Source organism: Podarcis pityusensis, assembly GCF_964106645.2.
Source record: "Podarcis pityusensis genome assembly, chromosome: 4".
Classification (NCBI taxonomy): domain Eukaryota; kingdom Metazoa; phylum Chordata; class Lepidosauria; order Squamata; family Lacertidae; genus Podarcis; species Podarcis pityusensis.
In genome coordinates this window covers 51,742,333-51,767,600 of record NC_138027.1, presented here as the reverse complement: position 1 = coordinate 51,767,600, position 25,268 = coordinate 51,742,333, and the positions used below count along the sequence as shown (strand labels likewise).

General features: G+C 40.1%; 1 protein-coding gene across 1 annotated transcript; it reads right to left on the bottom strand.

Annotated features, from left to right (window-relative positions):
- Window positions 1–24,949, bottom strand: BACH1 (BTB domain and CNC homolog 1). Its single transcript, XM_081003541.1, has 5 exons — window positions 24,784–24,949; window positions 14,366–14,659; window positions 7,950–9,308; window positions 5,848–6,054; window positions 1–3,050 (listed from the first exon to the last, which is right to left on the bottom strand). Exons 2-5 carry the CDS (start codon window positions 14,600–14,602, stop codon window positions 2,772–2,774), a joined length of 2,082 nt encoding a protein of 693 aa, XP_080859667.1. The 5' UTR covers window positions 14,603–14,659; window positions 24,784–24,949; the 3' UTR covers window positions 1–2,771.
- Between the last annotated feature and the right edge of the window lie 319 nt (window positions 24,950–25,268).

The window sequence follows — 25,268 nt, the reverse complement described above, 5'->3', positions numbered from 1 at the left end:
TGAGTTTTTAGGAGTTTTATTCCAATCCAGTAATATTTGCTGCTTTAATATATTATATAAACTGTATAAATAATGTTATTTCCAGAGTTCAGCTTTAGTAGTACTAAATGAATCAATCAGTATGCATCAATTCTACAATGCCAAAATTTTACAAAAATGAAGACCTCCTTAGAAAGGGTAGTGGTTTTTATTGCATTAGAAAACACTGTACTATGAAAGATATAAAATCAATTGTAATTAATGGAGAGTCGTTTTTTACAATCTTGATGCTGTTTTGTTGTTAGAACACCTAACAATTTGCCCAAAATATTTTAAACTACTTTTGACATGCCTTGATGCAAATATATTACAAGTTCAAAACTGAATGTTCTTGGCTGAAACTAAAAAAAAAAAATACACATTTTACCTGAGAGTCTTGTATATTAAAATTGCCATTGAAGTTCATTCCAATATTTGCAAGTTGATGTTTTAGCCGTTCAGTGTTTGCACACAACCCGAGGCATCACTGTACAAACTTTCCTAGAGGTAGCTGATTAGGTATTAAACCACCTCCTTTTTTCAATTAGGTATTAGAAACTGAGCATATTTAACAATTCCTATAAAAATGTGAACTGAACCTGGAGCTTCAATTCACAGACCATGAGTGGTATTCAATTAAGTTTTACTTAACATAGACCCGAAGAAATTAGCAAACATGACTATGTTAGCTCCATTAATTTCAACAAATTGACAGAGAGTAAAACTAGTTGAATACCACTCAGTAAATTTATTAACCAACAGCAAGAATGCAGCGCAAGCTCTGATGCACTGCTCTACTGGACAATAATCCAGTCTTCCAGACTCTTTGTTAGTTGGCTTTTGAGAGACAGAGACTTAAGCCAGACTGTCCCTGTCAACCTCAACACTAGCCAGCCCATAGAAAATCCAGTTCCCTACAGATACAATTTAGTTTACAGTATTGACACTTAGCTGTATTTCAAAAGCAATTATGTCAATATTACATCCTTTCAAAACAGAGCTACTTCTTTAAAGTATAAGTTTTACATTATAAGCCTAAACAAATTTGGCACTGCTAACTGATTTGTCAGAAAGGAACAGGGTGGATCAAGAAGGAAGTTGAAGCATATGACTCCTAGGACAGAAGTTATGTGCACTTTTCAAGAGTAAGTGCCTTATTAAACGCACACAACACCCAAAATGCTAGAATCCTTCCCTAAAATTATCACAATGGAATTGAACATACACAAAAGAAAACAAATGAACTTATAGAGGAACTTCCACAATGAAGTCAAAAGTCTGTAAGCTGTGTAAATCATAATGCTAATTCGTGACAAGTATTTATGAATACCACTGCAGCTTTGAATGATCTTGAAATCATTCTGTGAGGTAGTGTAGTTTTTGTAATACATGCTGGTTATTAAAAGTACTGTTCAGATTATGTATTTGGCCAAATGTTCCCCATGTATGTTCGCATTATATTTTATAAAATGCAATTTTACTTTCCTAGAGGCTAAAGTCAACACTAACTTAACCAATATCTTAGCATGTTAAGAAATAGCAGATCTACTATGCTAAAATCTTGCAAAGCAGTTATAGAAAGATGATCATATTCCAAACATAGGTATAAAAACAGATGCCTGTTTTGAGGTAGGAAATGAAGAATTCCATTGGCTTTTGCATTTGTAAACCAGCAAAATATTTGAGGTTCTGTAGATAAAGCTTCTGTTATTAAGAGCAATTACAGATTTTATATGGATTTTCTGTAATTAATACAATGCAGAGAAGCCTACCATAAAATTCTCTATTTGCTTATTTTTAATAGTTAGAACTATTGAAGAATCGAAGTGATTCTATTTTTATAAGTGAAGAACAAGACAATGAAAACTGAATATAAATTAACTATCCATTTAAGAGAATAGTTTTTAAATACATCCGAACTGGTCCCACTATTAATAGTAAAAGCTGAAATCCTTCTAGAATACTTGATCATTTTAATTCTCCTTATAACCACTTATCAAATCCCAAGCAAGAAGCACAAATGTTATGTCAAGCAGAACCTCAAGTATTGGGGGCAGTATCCAACAATGCCTAAGGACTTTTGCCCGAGGGATAAAATGGAATTTCCTCTCCTGTCCCCTCCAGTCCCCCAAGGAGATTTGGTGGGTGTTTGAGGGAGGAAAGGAAACAAGAGGCCCACTATGTCAGCAGAACCCCCCTGTCGCAGCACTGGGTTCCACCCTTGGAGAGCATGGAAGGACAACATGCCAAGAATGGGGAAAGCCTCTAATGAAATGACCCACTATTCCCAAAGATGTGTCACCAGATGCATTTATTCATTTGAAACACATCTAGGCTGGATTGTTGAGGGAATTTTTAAGAAGGCAAATTTTTCCAGTTATTTTGATTCATATGGCACTGGCAGCCTAAAGCCTCTAAACTGCACAACAGCTCCTTCACATGTCAGAAAGAGAAGCCCATAATTACTTTTAGGGTTCACAGAGAATGGTGGATAGTTAAGCATAAGCAGATGCACACTATTCCTCCTAAGCAACCAATCTTTTAACCCTGATAGTACGAGTGTGACAAAAATACGGTTTTTCTGTAGTGCATTTATCAAGTCATTCAGTGATGAAAACTGGCAAGACCAATATTGTTCTGCACACCTCTTTGGACACAATGTTTTCTCAGATATTATAACAGGAACTGGACAATTTTTTGTGCTTGATCATATCTGTATCACATGCTCCTTTTACATTTTGGTAACTGGAAATCTAATCATTTGTTGATGCAACAGAAAGACCTGCAGATAATTCTACACACAGTGGCGTTGCAGACATAACATCAGCTGGTGCTGGTTGTTCCTTCTCTGGGATCAAAAACGAAAGTGGACAATCAGAGGCAGAATATTTTGCAAGAATCTGTATTTGCTCATGACTCAGTGCTGCTTCCTTGCATACTTGTTGGCAAAGTCCTGTCAGATTCTGCTTTGTCTCAACCAGTGTTGACAAAATTTGATCTTTCTCCTTCAGCAAGTTCTCTTTTTCATTTTGCTACAGAAAAACAAAAGAGTTATAAGTTTGGTACTTTGCTCTGAAATGCAGTATGCTTTATTCTGAAATGCACTGTGCAGCTTTATTTTACTTTTTAAATAAAAGTTAAATTGTACTTCCAGGTATGTGGATTAGTTTAGAAAAAAACAATAATAGATGACACTAGATGGCTTGATGTGTACTCATTTGCAAAAATTAAAATGAAATGTAACACAAGTTCAAGAACAGTGTTAAAACAATACTAATAGCTACTCCCATACATACAAGTACTGAGTTCAATGTGGTTCCAAAGGAGGTGGGAATATGATCACAGCTCAAAAGTAAAGCCAGAATGTTACTTATGTGCAGCTTTAATTCAAGTGGTCTAATTCAGCAATCTAATTGGCTATATTTGTGAAAGGGTGATACACTGAACTTTCAATCCATTTAAAGGTAGCAGTGTAGATAACTGTAATCCCTTGGACAAAATGCAGCATGCTGAAGAGTGCTGTTCTGTCTAAAGATACCCATGTCTCTTAATGTTTCCTAGACTCTTGCTCCTTCACTTATGTAAATGATGGAATTTTCGGACATGATTAGTATCAGACCAAATACCGTATTTTTCGCCCCATAGGATGCACCTAGTTTTTTGGGGGGGAAATAAAGAAAAAAAAATTATTTCCCCCCCCAGGTGCGGGGCTGGGGCGGGGAAAGCCAGAGCTTCCCCCGACCCCAGCCCCCAGAACAGGCTGCTATCCGCAAGCCGTGGGAGAGCTGCGCGAAGTTGCGCAGCTCTCCCACGGCTAGCGGAGCGCTGTGCGAAGCCCGAAGCTTGGGGCGTGCTGAGCTCAGCGCGCCCCAAACTTCTGGGTGCCGGCAAGCTCTCCGCTAGCCGTGGGAGAGCTGCGTCTCCCACGGCTAGCGGATAGCTTCCTGAAGCCTGGAGAGCGAGAGGGGTCGGTGCGCACCGACTCCCCTCACTCTCCAGGCTTCAGCGAAAGCCTGCTTTCGCCCCATAGGACGCACACACATTTCCCCTTCATTTTCGGAGGGGAAAAAGTGCGTCCTATAGGGCGAAAAATATGGTAATCTGTGGACCACTTCACACAAGCAACTGGAGGAAGCACACCTTCACAAACACAACTAGGTAAACTAAGCAGGGAAATCTAATTTTAGCTACTGCATTTTGTTTTAAAGACTTACAATAACATAGTCTACAAGCTCTATGTGCTTGTAGCCCTATGTGAATGTGTTTGTACCAGAAAGAACGTGTTAGGCACTTTATTAGCAGCCATGTTTATGATGGTCCAACACAGAGCTATTAGGTGGGTGGAAATAATCCAGATTTCCCATAGCAGTAGGCTCTACAAAGATAGCTACATATACTTAGGGCTGAAGAAGCATACACAGCAAGAAGTAGTGGTACAAAATAGTCAATCGACAGTCAAGTTTCAAAACTTGGGTACTCAATTACTTACTAATGTTTCCAGCAGCTTCTCTCTTTAATAGCATAATTGTGTTCTAACAATCAGTTGTGTAAATGATATTTATAAAGTAATAGGGTAGCATATCGTTATGATTTTCACTTCTAAGATGTATGAATAAAAATGGGAAGAAATGCAACACTAGTTAGCCAGTGTGGATTAGAAGTGTCTTTTTGTCTCTGATAAAGTGTGTACTCTGGATGAAAGAGCCCTTGCTACAGTAAATGGCATCTTTACTACAAATGACTCAGGGACTCCTGGTTCTAGGCAGAATTACGAATCACCACTGCCTTGTAAAGCAATTTGTTTTGTTGGCATGACACCACATAACAAACACCAGGGTCAAATATGCACCTCAGATCCAACACACATTCAGAAACAGAAAGACAGCAGCACTAAAGAGATTTTCAGGACATTTTTCAAAATTCCCTCCATCAAGATACTTGCCGCCAGTAAGGTTATTATTATCCCCTACAATACCCTATAGAGATACCAGAAAAAATGTAAAATTTTTCAAGTAGTAAGAAAAGACTCATCAGGTTTACTGGGGAGGCAACAGGATGAGACCTTCTAACCCTTTTAAAAGACACACTTTGACCATCACAGAATTTCCCCCATCACTGATACAATTGCTACTGGTGAGGCAACATGACCTCAATCTCCCTAAAAGAAACACAACCTCCAGAGCAGTGGTTCTCAACCTGCAGGTCCCCAGATGTTGTTGGACTACAACTCCCATCATCCCTGAGCTCTGGCCTTGCTAGCTGGGGTGATGGGAGTTGTAGTTCAACAACATCTGGGGATCCACAGGTTGAGAAAGGCTGCTCTAGAGCCTGGAAAGAAAGAAAACACACAATCCTCCATACATTGCTACCATTATGTTCTTAAAGCAGCTCCCTGACACTGCTTAGCAGAAAGCAGTGTAGCAATGAACACGCAAAAACAGATGGTGAAGGTGGCTGTGGTACAGCTACTGCTCTGGCTGTAAATGAAGTAGGTGGCTAGCCTGACAGGAGGGAATCAATGCAGCAGCCTTATTGTGCTCAGCTTCTCCTTGCAGGTTGCCAGCTCATCTCTGGAATGCACAGTTCTGCACTGCCACCTCCGTGTACACAGCTTCTCCCTCCAGCTACTTACTGCCCATCAGACACTTTGCTATAGTTGTAGTTCAGGTGGGGGTAGAAAGAGAATGGGAGTCAGAAAGATCTCAGGCTGCTCAACAATACAGCTATCTCTGAAAACTTACAACCATGATGAAAGGAATCTACAGGTGTGGCAAAAATGATCCAGGATTCTTTTGAAAATGTAGGTTTAAAAATGCTTTTCACACATACCAGTTTCTCTATTTCACACTCAAGGTTCTGTATGCAGTCTAGCTTTCGCTTACGACAGCGCTGTGCGGCAATTCTATTTTTACTTCGCCTTCTAATATCATGGATACAGTCCAGCTCTTCTGGCGTCAATTTGTGCATTTTTAGAAATGACTGAAAGTCATTTCTAGAAAGAGAAATTATCTTCTGTGGATTAAATGGCAGCTTTACCTGGAAAGTAAATATAGCTTTAGAAATTTGCACACTCTACTGTGTTTCAAAATGTGGAGACCCATGTCCTAGTGCAATCTTTTACATGAATAGTTACAAGGCCAAAACACAGCAAAAACAATCTCAATACTTGCTTTCTAATTGATTGGTACATTAATAAAAGTTAAAATATATATCTAATCACCTTAAGAGTCACATTCAGAAAGAAACACAACCACTTTGTATGCTTATAGTGCTAATATTTAGAGCAGCACATGGAAAGGAATGGTATTTTAGCTAACTAAATCTGAAATAATGAGGAATTTCTGTATAAATGTCTGGCATTTGAAGTAGCAATCCTTAGCAAAAAGTGAGGAACACGAGCATTTAAACATGAAGTTAATTTAAACCTTTTCAGCAGGTCTGAATATTAGCCATTCTGAATACGGTATGTTAAGTATGAGAGGAATTTAAGAGCAGCAGGGTTCTTCAAAGATGAAGACCAAACACCTTGAAAATATTGATGTGGTCAAAACCTAGCTCCACTTTAGAAAGCCATACTGTGCATGATATGTGAACAATTAGAATGTATAGCCAATCTCCGGAATCAAGCTGTAGGGGTGGTTTGCTTGTCACCGTTCAATTCACTAAACTGAATACAGGGGAATTCAATAATCAGTTAAGAGAAAGTATGTGGGAGAACCACAATGCTGTTCTAAGTAGAACCTAGGTTGGTCCAGTCTGTGGTTGGGAGGGTGATGATAAGAGATTGATCACATTATATCAAGAGCATGCCTGTGCAGAACAGGAGCTGTGCCTAGACACCTTTAGAGAAAGCATGCAAGAGTACTGGGCAGCCTGGAAGCCAAAAAGTTCAATGGTTCACATCCACCTGTGCAGACAGATGTTAGTAAGGCAGCCGCTGCACAATACAAAATGACCCGTATTTATATCCAGAGTAAATGTGGCCTGTGCATGATCCCAAATTTTGAAAATGGAGTCTTTTGAGAAACCACCATGCAATCTGGTTGGGAATACGATCACAAATGCTATTTTGTGTGGCTTGTGGAAAGCGATTTTCATTAGCTGCAATAAAATATCTAATTGTTCAACAAAAATATTTCAATAGAGGACAGAAATTATGCAAAACTGACATTTTCATACCAGAATCCAGTATCAATTGTACTGTGTTACAGTGCTTAAAGGTAAAGGACCCCTGACCATTAGGTCCAGTTGCGGACGACTCTGGGGTTGCGGCGCTCATCTCGCTTTACTGGCCAAGGGAGCCGGCGTACAGCTTCCGGGTCATGTGGCCAGCATGACTAAGCCGCTTCTGGCGAACCAGAGGAGCGCATGGAAACACTGTTTACCTTCCCGCCAAAGCGGTACTTATTTATCTACTTGCACTTCGTGCTTTCAAACTGCTAGGTTGGCAGGAGCAGGGACTGAGCAACGGGAGCTCACCCCGTCGCAGGGATTTGAATCGCCAACCTTCTGATCAGCAAGCCCTAGGCAGTGACAATTCCGTTCTTGTGATTATTATCTTGGAACCGGTTATGGGGAAGTACCTTTAGTTGCAGGTATGCATGGTGGAAAACTAAGTCTCAAAATAAAAGTGTTTCTTCAATCCCAACAGCCATTTCATCTTTCAAAACCTAATATTCTTCTTAAGGCAGGTGTTGCAAGTGCAAAATTAGCACAATTACGTAACCCATTTCAACAGAATTTACTTCCTAAACAAATTCATTTACGATTGCAAACAAAAGCTGTCATTATATAAAACGTTTGTTCGTTTTAAAGTGGGGAGGAAACTCTTAAGCTTTCTTTTAAACTTTCCAGTAATAAAGTGAAAGAGCTCTCTGAATTATAAAATGCAACTTTTAAGACAGAAAAGGGGATACTTTGTACATTCTCACCTCACATTCTTGTTCTCTGGCAGAACAGGATTCACTATCTCCTTCTGTATCAGTTTCGGATTCTTCTTCCAGGTTTATCACACAGGTGTAAGGGCACTGATCTGATTGCTGTTCTGGAACACAGTCTCCACTATTATTATCAGTGCTGTTTTCAGTTCCAAGATTACTGATGAAGGGGCAAGTGACGGAGCTCAAAGTTGTAAAAGTTCTTTGAGGACCATGCTCAGGACTGTCACTGATCCTAATACCTAACCATGGGCACTCAGTTTTCTTTTCGGAACAGACCTGCTCTGTAAAGTCTTTCGATGATGCAGGAGACAAGCTGACTTGACACGCTGGATCTGTGCTGTAAACATCACTCCAAAATCCTTTTGCTAGCTGTTCTGCTATCTCTCTCTCCACACTGCTGCGATTGCTAGGCGAACTGCTGTTCACATTTTCTCTGTCGCACAAATGAGATTTCAAAGATGGGCCCTCAACGTTTTCATTCACTGATTTGCAACTTCCAGCTCTGGAAACAATGCCATTTTTTTCAGCTACCTCTGTATTGCTCTGCATACCACTCAAAGTCAAATTACAACATTGATCGTATGCATTTAAGAAAGAGGCAGAATAAAGTCCATGAGTGGCAACAGAAAAATTGTGGGGGGCAAAAGCAGAATCCATCTTCTCCACAGAGCATTCAATACTTTGGAACAGAGGGGTTGTCTCTTTTATGAACTCTTCTTTCCCATCTTCTTCCATCTCTACCTGAGCATCTTCACATTTTGTGACTGGCTGCACAGCTGCACAGTCAAGAGATTTCTTTATAGCACCAGTAGTATTTGATTCAGTCTGATGAACGGATGCAATCTCTTTAATACTGGAGTTGGACTCCGCAATAGCGACTTTATCATTTCCTAAAGCTTTTTGGAACTTCCTGTATTTGGGATATAGGGACTCTAAACCAAAGACATGACTCCTTTCTGATACAGACTCACAGGTCTGACTGGCATTATCTTGCAGAATAGACATTTCCAAATTTTGTTCATTTTTGCAGGCATTCAACTGAGGAGTTTGAATGCGTTTATTTTGTAAAATGTCATCCACACCATCTATTTCTAGAGCCCCATCATCAGCATCTATTTTACGAAGCTCTTTCTGACAGCGCTGTTTACAACATTTTTGGGGGAGATATTCCCGCCGGCCGGATTTATGGTCCAGGAATTTGAATTTAAGAAACTGAAAGCAAGATTCCTCAATGTCATGAACTCCCAAAAACTCTGCACACTTGCAGACTTCAGCCACATTGTCTTTATCTAAAATAAGTTTGGAAGTGTATGCAAATTGAAGCAAAGGTTCGAATCCATTTAGTGTTACCTGTTGCAGGGAAGAAGAGCAAAATGATGCATGTTAAATTTCTAACCTGCAAAAGACAAAAATGACACTTGTATGAAAATTTAGCAATGTGAACCATTAACAAGTTATGATTAAAACTGCTTATAAATAACCACGCTTATTTTTGGCTTGCTTACTCTCAGCCTCATTGCTAGACAAACAAATGCTACAATGTACACTAGAAAATATAAGAAGAGAATCTAGGATAGAAAGCAGAGGAAGATGGAAAGGAATTGCTGAAACAACTAATAGAAGTGGAATACAAAAAGGGAGGTGTGAGGAGGTCATGGAAACAAGTGAATGAAAGATTGAAACTATTTGATGTGTTTTAAATTGCTTTTGTTTGTTTTTTTAGTTTAAATTGTTTTTGTTAGTTTAGTGTTAGGTATTGTTTTTGTATTGTATTGTATTGTTTATTTTCTTTTTTTATGTAATGTCTGATTTGTTGGAAAGTAATAAATATTTTTTTTAAAAAAAAGAAAATATAAGAAGAGAATCAATCAAAACTTTCAATAAAAGAACAAATGCATATTTGGCAGGACACTTTGACTATACAGAATTGTATTACAAATAACGTTTTGTAGAACTGCTATAAATTCTGTATAGGTACATTTGTTACATGGTGGCTCAACACCTAAAGTTATTTGCGGCTACAAAGGAATAGTAATCAGATTGCATTTTATTTTTCACTTCTTACAGCTTTTTATAGAAGTATTTTCACTCTTAAAGCACCTCGGCACAATCTGTCCTGAAAATCCATTTTTATACATAGGGTATTCCAACTTATCCTATGCAATGTTATACTAAAATGCTTCTGGAAGAGCAATGCATCTTGTAACTGCAGCCAAACACATAGTATATGCATGCACGTGCAAAGGAAAAGAATAAAGCAGGTATGAAGAGAGTGAAGAATGAAGTCATGAGGAGAGGTACTAGAGATTGATGTTACCAGACTAATGAAAATAGTTGAAGGATTGGAAGCTGAAGACTAGAAGTCTAAGCATGCAAAACTGGTAACCTGGAACACACATATATTACACAGATGTTTCATTGGGTTTTGTGAAAATATCAATACATTACGTGGAATGCAAACATGGTGGTAAAGTTGCAGTATAAAGGAAAGAAACAGGCTCAAAGGGGCTGAAATAAGGAACTCATTCTACGTGCAGCCATTGCTGCTCTAAGATCTGAGGGGGAAAGAATGGAGGAGGTCTGTGATGGCCATGTACCACTATGTTTCAGTGCCCATTAGGAGTAGGTATTTAGTACTCACATTCTTTGGAAACTAACTGAGTAACAAAAGTGGGACTATGGAGGGGTGTGTGTGTGTTTGTGTGTATTCCACTTTTGAGTCAATGCCATCACATTTCCTCCATGAAAGGAAACCCTGGAATTGTTCGGCCAAAATGCAAAACTGATATTAAAACATGCAAAATTTAATAATAATTATTGAAAAGCAGATGGATAATCTATTTTTGTTTCACACATCTTTGCTGCAAAAAGGATATGGATCTTGAAATAGATTTCACTTCAGCAATATGTACCTTTAGACCAAGCCCTAAATTAATTCAATGCATTCTGTTAATATTTTAAAGTAAATTCATTTGGAATATAATGGATTTGTAAAACTACAGATATTGATCCCTATGGTGTTTTTTCCTAGTGCTATTACTAAGCTATATCTGCTGTATGAAGGATGTTTTTATTACAGAAAAGCATGGACAATTTCTAGGAGTTGGAGATGCCACAGCGATGATTTATAGGGTACCACAAGCATTGTGACACTGGTGGCTTGACTGAAGCACACCCACTACTTTGCCTGGATTATACTTCTTGGGGAGAATAGTGGCTAAACTGTACATGAACACATAATCCAAATCTCGTACAGTGGTACCTCTGGTTACGAACTTAATTAGTTCTGGAGGCCCATTCTTAACCTGAAACCGTTCTTAACCTGAGATACCACTTTAGCTAATGGGGCCTGCTGTTGCCGCTGTACGATTTCTGTTCTCATCCTGGGGCAAAGTTCTTAACCCGAGGTACTACTTCCAGGTTAGCGGAGTCTGTAACCCAAAGTGTTTGTAAGCAGAGGTACCACTGTATTAGTTTTTAGGCTCCTAGAGTATTCAAAAAAAGAAGTTAGCCGTAGAACAGGACACTACACCAGGATGCAACACACTTAAGACTGTTCAAGACACAAGCAAACGATGGCTTACCATCTATTACATTTGTTGTAGGAATTCTATATACTTTTTTCCCCTTTTACGGAAAGAGAAAAATTTACATTGAGGAGCTACAGAAATGGAAATTCAAGTGGAAGAAAATAGAGGAAGTGCATGTAGAAGGACTGCATAGCAAGAGAAGTTCTTTTTGTCAGTTTCAGAATTAATGTAATTGTGGTTATTCTAGAGAACTTTTTTTTTTTTTTTTTTAAATAATATTTATTAAGATTTTCAAAAAAAAAGAAAATACAGAAAGCAATAAGTAAAATACGTTCATAGCCTTATTTTCATAAAATCACTTTCTGGGACTCCCCCCTTCCCCCACCCCTACCATATTCCTTTTTCATATTGTTGGCTCCACAAGCTCTCAGTTCTGAATAAAAACTTAATTTGTTTAAACCATTATTCGAATTTAAAATTTCTACGCTCCACATCAATACCCTTAATAAAACACAAAAAATTTCTTTCCCAGGGCCCACCCCATTTTCATTCCACAATTTCCCTTTTTTTTAATAATAGAAACACCCCACATAATAAAAATATCAGAAATAAGAAATAAAGAATATAAAAGATGAGACAAAGCCAGTTCAAAATAAAGAAGTTGACAAGCCTTTGGATTTTAGTTCTCCCCCCCTGTCCCCGGTTTAATTTCCCCCTGACCACCAAACCATATTATCCGCCTGGAATTCTTACAATCCATGAATCACCTATTTCCCCCAACGCCTTGCTGGTTTTTTTTTCCTTTTTTTTCCCTTTCATAATTATTTTTAGAACACTTAACTTCAGATCTTTAATAAAGCTCCCCCCATTGTTCTTTCCAAATTGTAGTCCAGTTTCCTCTTGTTCCGCTGCTGAAACGTTCTAATTCATAAGCTTAGTAAGTCTGCAGGGATTATTGTTATTCAGGAACAAAAACTTGCGTTCAGTCCCTTCCTTTCTTCAATAGAAAATTCTATTGTCTCCTTTAGCTGAACACCCTGTAGACAAAATATTATTTCCGTTTTGCAGCTTTCCCAGAAGATAACCAGTCCTGTAAAATTCCAATGGTGTTTTTTTTCTCTTACGACCATCTTTGTAATGTCCCGAAACTCCTCTAGGGGGATTGTTATAACTTTGTCTTCTCTAGTCCAAAAGTCCGATTGTTATCCATATTTTCGCCATTTTGTATCCAAGTTTTAACGAGTTGTAGCAAATTGTAACAAATTTAGCCAGCAAAGTTCTCATAATAAAATCCTCTCTGCTTTCCGACTTTGACAGCTACTTTGACAGCTGTCAAAATCTCCGACTCTTTTCGCCAGGCTCTCTCTTCAATCACCCCGGTTCCCAGGGGGGGGGGTTACGTTTCTTCTCCCTCATTTCATCCTCCAGCACAGTTCTTATGATTCCCCATCGTGGAATTCTTAGTGATTATCAGCAATACGAATCTTTTTGGACCTTGGTTTCCCCGTCCTTGTCTTGAAAGGTTTACAGTAGGGGGGGGGACTGACTTCCTTTTTGGATCCCCCCCCGCTCGTATCCAATTCAAAAAGAAATTCTTTTTTTCCTCCTTTTAAACCCAGTTTCCAAATTACTCACGGGTTGTTGTCTAAAAGTCCGAATTTTCAATAGAAGAAGTCAGCGCTCTCCGCCGAATGGCATGCGGCTGCGCTCGGCAGGGATAGCAGAGGACTCAAAGCACCACGCTTCTCCCCGGCACCCGATCCGTAGCCTTTAAAAAGGCTCCTTCACGAGTCGGGAGGGCGCTAGCGGTGCCAGCCGAGTCTCCATGTCCACGACCCTCGTGGCCGTGGTTTTTAAGGGTCCCCGCATCGCCGGTGCGGTAGGACCCAGCCCCTGCCGAGCAGACTCCCTCCGGAGCTCGGAGGGAGTCCGCCATTCGGCGATGGCGCCAACCCGGAAGTATATTCTAGAGAACTGTTTACATGGTTGTCTGGGAATCATGAAGGTTTCTGTTTAGCTCTTCCTTATAAACTCAGAACCTTTCAACATGAGTGAGCCTGTATTTGTATCTTTAGTAGGAAAAGAAACTGATACATCTGTTTTCTCACAATATTGACAAACACCCCTGAAATAAGGAGTGGCTGATGCAATTATCTGCAGATTTACACTTGATATAAACTGAAGGGGATAATCTAGTTAACCATGAGCATGAAAATATGCACATGAAGCTCTTTGAGTCCTCCCAACTTCTCTGCATGTGGAGGAAGAAATTAGTGAGGGAAAGATGTGGCAGGAGATTGGATCATCCTCTATTTTATGTCATACAGGGCACAAAGTATTCATAGACTTTATAATCCTGGAATAATAAACAAGCACCAGATTAAAACATATCTGTTCTCCCAGGCATTTGACAGAATGTGACATGTTGGTTAGTAGTCTGTCTGCTTGCAAGTTAGTGTACTGTTTTATTGAAATGTATCTTATAATCTATTTTGTGTTTTTACCTTGTACTTTTACGATGTGAACCTCCCTGAGATGTACAGATGGAGGCCAGTATACAAAATTAATTAATTAACTTCAATAATAATGATGTTCTTCATGTCATTGCTTTTTGATGTTTAACCTTCTTGTAAGTTGCTTAAGAGAATTTCTGTAATAGGCAACTACTAAGTCAAATCAATAATACTAATACAGGAGGTTTTCTGCCCTCCCAGAAAATCATTCTATGGCTGCTTGACATAGTAATTCTAAACATCACTTGTATGCTTTCACTAACTGTAATATCTACACCACCTTGAGCAGGAACAACATTTTTAACATGTGAGTAGATAGAATAGCATACATAGGAAGTGAGCTAGCAGCAGCAGCAGAACTTACCTCTTCAGGTAAAATAATAAGATCAGGTTCCAACTGACCCGCAATTCTTGAACGGAAGTAATTGCTGCAGGCTGCAAGCACAGAGCGATGGGCCCGAAATCGCTGGTCTTCCACTAAGATGGTAACATCACAAAAAAGGTCTTGCTTTCTCTGTTCGTCAAGACTAAGCAGAACATTGGCACTGTGTACTGAAGATTCATATGCAAAAACCACACTGTTCCTTTCACTTAAAGACATTCTGTATCACGTCTGTGGATGAAGATCTCAGAGGGAACATGCTTCTATTCTTCACACCTGAGATAAAGGAAAAGTTTTTTTACAGAATGCTCAATAATACAAAACACCATAAAGTTAAAGGAATCTAAACCAAGAAAAAACATTGCAGAAGATATGTCACCACTAAACAAAACTGTCAAATATTAATAGATGCATTTTATAACCTGTATATGTGGCCTAATCAGGTGAACAACATAAAATTTGTTGTTGTTTAGTCGTGTCCAACTCTTCATGACCCCATGGACCAGAGCACGCCAGGCACTCCTGTCTTCCACTGCCTCCCGCAAGCATAAATTTAATTTGTTTTGAATTTATTTTCACTTTTCACGATTTTATTGTTTGGTTTTATATTTTCATTTTGTTGTAAACCAGTGTGATATATGATAAAACAGTAAATAAATATTGTTACGATTTTAAAAATCCAACTGAAAGGTCTTTGCCAGGAGGCCTGCCTGGCTCCCTGCTTACGATCATTTTCATCCTCTAAAAAGTTAGGATAGTTTAGATTACCCAGTGTGTTGATTTGTGGTCTGAGGCAAAGATGTATCACTATTCAAGTACATGTATGCTGTATATCTGTTCTATTCTGTTGTTTCAATGCTTTTATTTATTTTTGTTGTGACCAATAACTGACACATATATGGTGGTAGTAGTAGTAGTTCTGTTTTAAATGTTAAGATCAAGTTGAGTATTGTTGGGTTTTTTAAATCACCACACACATAAAAGCCAAACACAAAACCACAACCATCTAAGGTAGTTGTAACTGTGTACAAAGCTAACAATGTACATAGGAAATTTGCTACGTAGACTGAAAAAAGGAAGTTTCAAACCACTGAAGATGTAGATCAAAGTTCATCTACCCACACCCTAAGCAGAACTTTCATTTGGTATATAACAGAAGTTGCATAAATTTAATGCAAAAATGCTTCTAATTACTAGCTCCCTTCAATTTTCTGTTTAATGAAAATGTTAATTTAAAAAGTATCACAACATAACACTTTTCAGCCCATGTTTTCTTTGACAGAAGATTCTTTCACCAACTCTGCCTGATAACTGGAGACAGATGGCTGAAACTCACTCAAAAGCTGGTAGACTAGCTGCATATCTTTCTAACTGCAGGACTATGTTACTGTAAAATGTTCTACATAAGATTCATAAACTTCATCTGGTGAAAAATATAGCAGCTAATCTCTTGACAGACTTGGGTTTTCAACGGCATCGTACACCAGTGCCTTAGCATCTGTGATGGCTTCTCGTTTATGGACACTGGATAAAGTTTGTAAAATCCAAGCTGTTTACCAACTACCTAATAAATGGATTGACCAACTGTAGCTCTTGAATCACTGTAAGGCCAAGCCATTCCCTCCACTGACCTCCATTGGATGGCAATATTAATATCAGCTCTTTTAAGCCTAATTATGAAAAACAGCAAGCTATTTCTTATCACCTGTTTCCATCAAAATGTGCTCAGTTTACAAGACTGCAAAAGGAGTGGGGGCAGAACTTCACATTGAAGGAGTCATCATACCTGAATTTTTTGTCAAGCTGAGTCATTTCTTCCTTGTGTATCTCTCTAGCTAAATACATTCTGCTTATGCAGGGTAAATTGTGCAACCGCATTGCCTGAGCGAGTCTGTACAAATGTAACTTGAACTTTAACAAACAGGTCTGTTGAGGAAGCAAACAGAATGAATGCTCTTTTAAATTTATGGGCTCCAATATTAAAAATGGTGTAGGATACAGAAGCTGGGTGGAGGGATCATTGCAGACTTAGAAGAACAGTCAGTGTCAGCTTTGGGAACACTTCCGCCTTCATATCCTAATGAAATTCCACATGTCAAATTAAAAAAACTAACACTACATCTTTAGTAGTCACACATGCACCAAACTTCAAGGAAAAGGGTACATTAGAAGGTACAGTGGTACCTCGGGTTGAGTACTTAATTTGTTCTGGAGGTCCATTCTTAAGCTGAAACTGTTCTTAACCTGAAGCATCACTTTAGCTAATGGGGCTTCCTGCTGCCGGAGCATGATTTCTGTTCTCATCCTGAAGCAAAGTTCTTAACCTGAAGCACTATTTCTGGGTTAGAAGAGTCTGTAACCTGAAGTGTATGTAACCCGAGGTACCACTGTATTACACATCTCAGGAGCCACAAGGAGACACTGAATCGGCAATACAAGTTAAGTGGGTATACAAATTCAGAAAGTGGGAGCAGATCATTACAGCTTCTAGTTTTCCACCCAGCACAAATGAGTGCTTTCAATGAATATGGCCCCTAGGCATGCTGTTCCAGAACAGAAGCGTTGTTGTTCTTTCACATATACTACAGGCATACAAATCTAGTCCTCCATGCAGGACATTGAGAACAGTATTTACCCTTAGGAAAGGCATATTCTGGTTGCCAGGATATCCCACAATTGCCCACATTCATGTTCGGAAAACATCTTATGACTGCCTTTGCTAAAAACCCAAATTATAAGGTGTGCTACATTGTATCTGTGTTTTGAACCTGCTCTATTCTAAGTCACAGAAGATTGTAAACATACGTAAAACAAACCAGAAGGCTATGAAAACTTCCTTAGTAAGACATCCCCAAGGTAGTGCTTAGGACTGAATTAGGATCGAAAGGTAGGATAAATGTGAAAAAAATGGACATGTTAGTTTGTAAAGTTAAACCTTTATAAATATGCTGTTACTTCCCTGTACCATTGGGGAAAGTTTTTTAAAACTAAAATAAAATTAGTAAAAGTCTTCCTAATTTTTTGGAAAGTATCTTGGACTGCAATATCATGTATTCAACCATGATGTATGGAAAAGATTTAAGTTTCAGAAGAAGGAAAGAATTAGTTTATAATGTTGTAACTTTGAGAATCAAGCTACCACTAAACCACAGGTCTATACTGAGCCCAAGCCTTGAACAGAAAATCTACATTGACACAAGCAGAGACTTCCATTTCAGAACTGGGTAAGATCTAATTTAACTATACATTGGTGTTTTTCCCCACAAAGACACTGCACAACTTTCATTAATTAGTGTCTAGGGAGAAGACTAGTGCCTTAAGTTGCAACACAAAGGTTTCCACCATGCAATATTGCTGTCCAATATAAAGCAAGATTATTGCAATGTTAACTAACAGAATAAAGGCAACTGGATAATACTGTATTCAAAGAAGAAAAGTGTACAGATTTAATATGGATGCATCTGACAATCCAACCTAAAAATATTTTCTTTTGTTGACAACGCATTTCCCAACTGGTGTAAAATATGGGGGGATAAAAGCTGTCCACTTAGGACATTTACATAGACAAGAAGCAGTAGCTAATAAATGACAGTTGGCTATCTAACCCCACCCCAACCACCTCCCCGTTTATGGGGGAAGAGATACGCTTTGAATGAGTGCCTGCAATAGTTAAGAGCTGCTGATTCATTATGTTATGCTGACATGGCATGAAACAGCATTTTACTGAAAAAGTTACTGCCTCACTTGAGCAACCTTACTTTAAAGTGACCAGAATTTCCCCCCCCATGAAATACTCAATTTATAAGCATTTGGTTATTATGGCGATCCACTGCAAGCATTTTAATGACTGTTATGGGGGGGCACTATATGATTAAAAACATATTCTAGATTTTGGGATGTTGAAATGATTAATGCATATAAACTGGGGGAAATGGTTAAACTAGGACCGGGAAGAACCTTTTTTTAAAAAACAACAACAACACAGCCTGAAATCCTGCTAGATGAGCTTGGGCCAGTCATTATCTCTCAGTCTAACTTGCTTCTCAAGATTGCTGTGAGAATAAAATGATGAACCGCTTTATATTTCCCTGAGCTCCTTGGAGGATATTAGTGTAATGAATATACACAGGAGATATATATTAACATGATAAAAATGAATGTTTATTAATGTTGTGAACCAATGTTAAAAGAAATAGGCACCTTAATTCAGTCCATAACGGATCTCACAAATACACACTTGGAAAAAATCTGTATCATTAGGTACGGTGACAAATTACAGTGGTACCTCAGGTTAAGTACTTAATTCGTTCCGGAAGTCCGTTCTTAACCTGAAACTGTTCTTAACCTGAAGCACTACTTTAGCTAATGGGGCCTCCTGCTGCCGCCGCTGGAGCATGATTTCTGTTCTCATTCTGAAGCAAAGTTCTTAATCTGAGGTACTATTTCTGGGTTAGCGGAGTCTGTAACCTGAAGCAAATGTAACCTGAAGCGTATGTAACCTCAGGTACCACTGTATGTTGTCAGACTGTCAAACTAGGAGAGATACCTGCTAAAGCCATGAAGATCACTGGGTGACCTTGGTCTAGTCACCCCCTTATTATCAAACTAGTCTACTTGTGAGGATAGAAATTGAGATGGGAGAACCATGTATACTACTTTGAGCTCTTTGAGGGCAATAATAACAAATAACATCATTTGCATTATTGTTCTGTGTAAGTGCTCTTAAACATGCAGTTCTTTTGACCAAACATCAGGAAGAACTTCCTGGAAATAAGAGCTATTTGACAGTGGAAGAGACTCCCTTGGAAAGTGATGGGACTCTTCTCCACTGGAAGCTTTTAGAGAGAGTTGGAATTTTTTTTAAGAGAGTTGTTTGGCCAACTGTCCAGGATTTTTAGCTGTCCAGGATTTTTTGGGGGGTCCCTTCCAATTCTACATTTCTATGAGTCTATGATTAATGTCTGCAACAGCAGCTCTTTGCCTGTTGAGTGAACATGGCCAGGAAACAACAGATGTTCTGTGGGCAGGAGGAAAAGATGATGGCCATTTCAGAGAGGGAAAAGAAAAAGAAGGTATTGAAGGACAAAAGAATGGGAGGAAAAATATTTATACTTGGCTACAGGAAAGCTGAGCTATGGAACTTCTCTCCACAAGGAAAATGTTGCAGCAAAGAATCAACAGAAAGTGTTGTCAATGTAATTGCTAACTGATAATTTTCAGCTTTCACAAGGAAGCCCTGGGGGGTAAAAAGTTTATGAGCCCCGGAGCTAGATAGTGGGATATGTATCAATAATTATCATGCCAGAAACTAGGAGAAGAAAACCAATGTGTTGTCACTCACTCCCTGAAAGCACCACATTTAACCCTTCTGTTGGTTGCTATCACCCACAGCGCTGCCAAATATGATGCTTGGATAGAATTGCATTGCTTCTTGAAGTGAAAGAGTTAAGAGCATTTTCTCCTTAAATTAAAGTGTTCCTAAAAGTCAGCCCCATGGAAAAAAAATACAATGAGAAGGGTTTATTTGTTTATTTAATTTAATTTATATCCTGCTCTTCTTCTCAAGGGAACCTAGGGTATACATGCGTCTACTTATCAGAGAGACCCACATAAATTGGAAATTTGGGGACATCATAGCTTTTCAATGTCTGTTTCAATAATAGGTGTAGAAATCATGCTCTGTGTTACAATTTTTCAAGTCAAAGCTTCATAAAATATGAGGGAGTGCACATATAAACTGATTTTTGAGAGTTCAACTTATATTTAGTTGAAGCCTTACTATATAACCTCATTCAGGAAGTAAAAAATACAAAGGTATTTTTACGCAATGCAGCTCTAATAGTAATTAGTGAAAATGTGACTGTTCTTACAAGTCTTAACTGCAACAAATGACTCCAGGGCTTTTCAAATTAGCATGCAAATTAGTATTATCCTAAAACCTCTTAATTTGAAGTGTTTGAAACCTTATCCTAACACCTCTTAATTCAAAGTGCTTGAAACTGCTTAGCTTGCAGCTGCAATCCTGTAAATTTGTGTCCACTGGGTAGAGCAATCAAAACCCCTGATGAACCATGATGGAAGATCTAGATGAGGCACAGGTGGCCCTCTGCCCACGAGGGCTCCACTGGTGAGGAGACGCCACAGCTGTAGAGGTCCTTGATGCGAAGGGGGGGGGGGCTGCGGGTGCAATAATAGTCTATTATTCCATTAAGCCCCGCTGCTGCCTGGCCAATATTAGGATCATCCCCTGAATACAGGGTTGTAACTTGGTATCCCAGTCCCAAACAGATTACTTGACAGTTTTAGAAATTTATTTCCAATAAGTTTAAGAAGAAGCAAATTAGTATTGCCACACTAAAATGAACAACAGAAATCCGCCATTCATTAAAACTGAAATCCAATACATACAGTGGAACCTCGGGTTGCGAATGTGATCCGTGCGGGAGGCACGTTCGCAACCCGCAGTGCCGCGTCTGTGCACGCACGGGTTGTGCTTCTGCAGATGCGCAAAGCGAGATTTAGCACTTCTGCACACGCGTGAGTGCCATAACCCATTCCAGTACTTCTGGGTTCAGCACGGTGCACAACCCGAAACATCTGTAACCTGAAACATCTGTAACCCGAGGTACCACTGTACTTACTTGTGATTAGGGCCTATTGAACTCAATGTGGATTATTTCCAAGAAAATATGTGTAAGATTCCAGGGCTGGGTATCTAAATATTAGTTTGGAAGGTGTTAGGCTTCATTTACAAATGTGCTTCTTTTCAACTGAAACATTATACTCTTACACTGTACAGAGTTAAAGTCAACTTAAAAAACAATCAGTATGCCATTGCTACCTAGTCTACAGATAATTCTGTGTCACCACAAATTATATCATCCCTAAACCGCATCACACTTTTGAGTTATCAGTCAATAGACTACTGTAAAACAGTAGGAAGCAACTCAGTTTGCTTTTGAGTAAGCATGTACAACTTAGAGCTGCAAGGTCTTTCTAGACTTTCTGAATTTCCCATGTGCTCCCCACACGGCAATCTGATTGAATGTGTGAAGATTACTATGCAGAGTTGCTTATACTGGTCCAACACCAACACTGTAATTAGAAAAAAACAACACAAATAGTATAGACCATCTGGCTTCATCCAAAGACCAGCTCTTCCTTCCCAAATCAAATTGGAATCATGGAGTAGGAAATGCATTCCCTGTACAAATCTAATGCTGATTGGTGGTAGTCCTTTACTGAGTGCATAGAACCCAACCAGATATTGGCTGGTGAGGAAGAAAGGCTCCAAGTACTTCAGAATCCAATCCATACTTGGAACTTTGAACTCTCCACTTTCAGGTGCTCCACACTCTCAAGTACAACCCAACTCATCCTTTGAGAACTGCTCTAATAGCCCAATACTGAGAATATTTTAAACAAAAAGTAAGCTCCATAATGTTCAGTGGGGCTTATTCCCATGTCAACCTATTCCAACAATGTACACTATTGCAGACTAAGCACACTTTATATTCAAGGATACACAAATTTATATCCACCTCCAACTCTGTCCTTCATCCAAATGGAAAGCATGGGATTTTATATATTTCCTACTAAGCTTGAAAGGTACTCCAGTCACCTCCCGAGTGAAGTGTGACTGTGGGAGTTATGTCCCCAAGCTCCTTCCAGCTCCAAGGTAGAAGGGGTAGGTTTGTCCCTGTCCGGATAAGCCTCAGAGATGCTCCAACATCTCAGCGATTTCAGAGCCCTTCCAAAACTTAGGGTAACATCAGGGAGAACCTCTGTCCTTATTGAGGATTCAGAAGGGCAGGAACCCTTGTCAGAATGAAAAAGGTCTCATTGGTGGCAAGAGGCTTATGGTCAAATGAAATCAATGGACTTACAATGCAGGTGTTTATGATTAAGCATTATTATTTATTGGAAGAAAATACCTTATATGGGAGATCTAGGCTTTAAACTACTTGGTTCATTTACTATATTATTAGACAATTTTCCATGAAGTTCAAAGTGATACGATGATAATAATGAAATCACAAATACATTTTTAAAAATCGAAATAAAACAATCTGTCCATGATAAAACAGTAGCCAAGACCACTCTGTGCAGAATTTGGAGCTGAAGGTGATAAACAAAAACAAGTTAATTTTTGCCTTCAGAAGTTTACTAAATACAGGTTTAGGCAGGCCTCAAAGTGGTTTCCTTATCTGTTATATTTTCTGTTGTTTTATGGGATTTGAAATGAACACTTTATATTTGTTTCTAAATCTTGTAACAGAACAAGCATAGCCAACATGCATTCAGAGGCACAAATTCAAACGGGGGAGGGGAGGGAGGAATGATATGAAATGTAGTTGGGCTTGTTTATCTATTGTGGTACAGCTAGACGCTTATGTCATGTTGCCAAGAAAAATAAAGACAACAGGAGGAGGAAAGAAGGCACAGCTTATTGTTTACCTTACCTTGGCAGTTTTTCATGAGCCTAGAGATCTTTTGGAAAACACAATTAAGCTTTTTGTTTAATTCAGGTAATACATTAGTGGTGTAATATATCTGTAACAGACATCGCCGAAGTGCAACCAAGGGGACATATTAAGATCTCATTCAAGTACTGTACTGGCCTTTTAATCTACTATATTCACCTGTCAGAAGCAGCTGCTAAATCCAATGGGTTTCTCCCCCATTACAAGTAGACATGTTTGGCTACTTTCTTTATAATTTGAAGCGTTCCACTTCACAATACTAACTCAACTTCTTGACATCACATTTTATCAATGTCCCTAAGAGGAACACTCAATGTTTCAGACTAACCTCATGATCCTGTCCACAGAAGATATGGGATCAGCTGATCCTGCACATGTTTACTTGGACACAGTTTCTACAATGATTTATCATTAAGGGTATGTTCACATTAGCAGCTTAAACACAGTGAAATAATTTCTCCCTGCTGTGTTTCTAACCATATGTGCATAGTGTTGCTCATACCACAGAGAGGGGGTAAGGATGTCTTCACATGACATGCATGACCTTTTTGGCTTCCATGCCCTTGCAACCCACCCCCCAAAAACTCATGTTCATGAAGATGTCATCTGCACACGTGCGCTCTTCCGTGCATGTGTGATGGTTGTCTTAAATGTTCACATTACCATTTATCCCTTCCAACTCTCCAATTCTTTGATTCTATTATTCTATTCCAACCCAGCTGGATTTTAGCTGGTTTGAAGAAAAACTCATCAGTGTTTTTCAGCAGAAAAACAGCAGTGTTTCTCAAGAAAATAATGGATCAATGTACATACTGCTTCCAAAATTGGCAGTGGGAGAACACTGCACACTGGATTCAGAGCAAGCGATAAAGTGAACGTACCTTAAGTGTGTTAAGGGTTGCATCCTTCAAGCTGCACTTTAAGCACATTCACTCAATGCTGCCAGTGGTTTGGATTGCTTTTATTTTGTATTTGTAATTATTTGTTTGCTGCTTGCACTTTTAAAAAGTGGCTTTTAAAACTACTGTTCACCACCCACAGAATTCTAAAATCGCTATTAGGCCAATCACAATGCCACAAAACACAGGCAAAGCATTTCAGATCTGATAGTAAACCAAGTGTGGCTGGCAGGAAAGCCATGCGAGTGCATCGGGCACAAAGTCTTGAGATGGAATGTAGAGGGAGAAAGCAGGCGTTCAAACGAGGCTGTCAGGTAGGCTTAAAAGGTTGCATTCCGTAGGCCCAGGCAATGCGAGTTATTCCGACGTTATTCAAACGGAAGACATAATAAAACCACGTCCAACTAAGCCCAAACGAACCTTATTCTTAGTCAGAGTGTCTAGCTTTAGACTGCAGTAGCCTGAGATGGTTCGTCCACAGCAAACCAACCTAGCTCCTTGTGACTCTCTCTGTGGTCAGCGGGTCTTATTGTCAGTCCGGCTTACAGGAGAAAAGGCACACGGACTGCCCCCCCCCCCCAGGTCCGGCAACCGGACTCTATAATCACAAGGCCGAAGCAGCAGGAAGGATGGGTCTCTGCCCCGAAGAGATTACACGGGGTGCGGGGGGGGGGGACGGACACTGGCGGAGCCACCGCGAGGCATACAGAGTCCGGCGAAGGACACCGCCGCCACCACGACTCCGCCACCCGCCCCTCGAGCCACTTCCCAGCCTCGGCTCGAAAGGGCAGCCGAGCCTCGTCCTCGCCCTGCTCCACTCCCCCCCCCTACCCGGACGCGGAGGAAAACATGCAGACTCTGGGGAGCCTCTCGCGAGTTGTGCGCCTGCGCTCTCGCCCTCCCTGCCGCGCTGTCCCCGCAACCCGCCGCGCCGCCCACGAGCCCCGCTCCGCCCGCCTGCCCGCGCGAGGGTTTCTCCCTCCACCTCCGCCCCAGCGCCGCCGGCCATCTTACTCACCCGCAGCAACCTCAAGCGAGCCTGAGCCACTTCGACCCCCTGCCTCGGGGCCAGCTCCGCCGCGGCTTCTCCAGGCGCTGCGCTGCCCGACCACAGTCAGGTGACAACATCACAGCCGCCTCCACGAGCTCTTCGCCGATTGGGCGCTGGTGCCAGCTGACGCTCGCCCTCCTCCCTCGGCTCCCTCCTCCCAGCCCCGCCTACTCCCTCAGCTGCGCATGCGCTCCCTCCCGTGAAGGCGTACGTTGACGTTCCGAGCGAGGCCCCCTCCTCCCTGCTGAATGCGAGGGAGCGGAAGTCGGTCCCTCTCTGCTGCGCTCGTTGGGGGAGAAGGGTCGCCTCGAGGCATTTCGCCGCCTGAGGCGGAGCGGCAGATGTTGCCTTCCATAGTAGTACCCAAGGCTGGTCGAGTTAGTTCGGCACCCGAGGCGGAATAATGCCGCGAATGTTTCTTCCCCCGACCCTGACACCTAATAAATACAGTA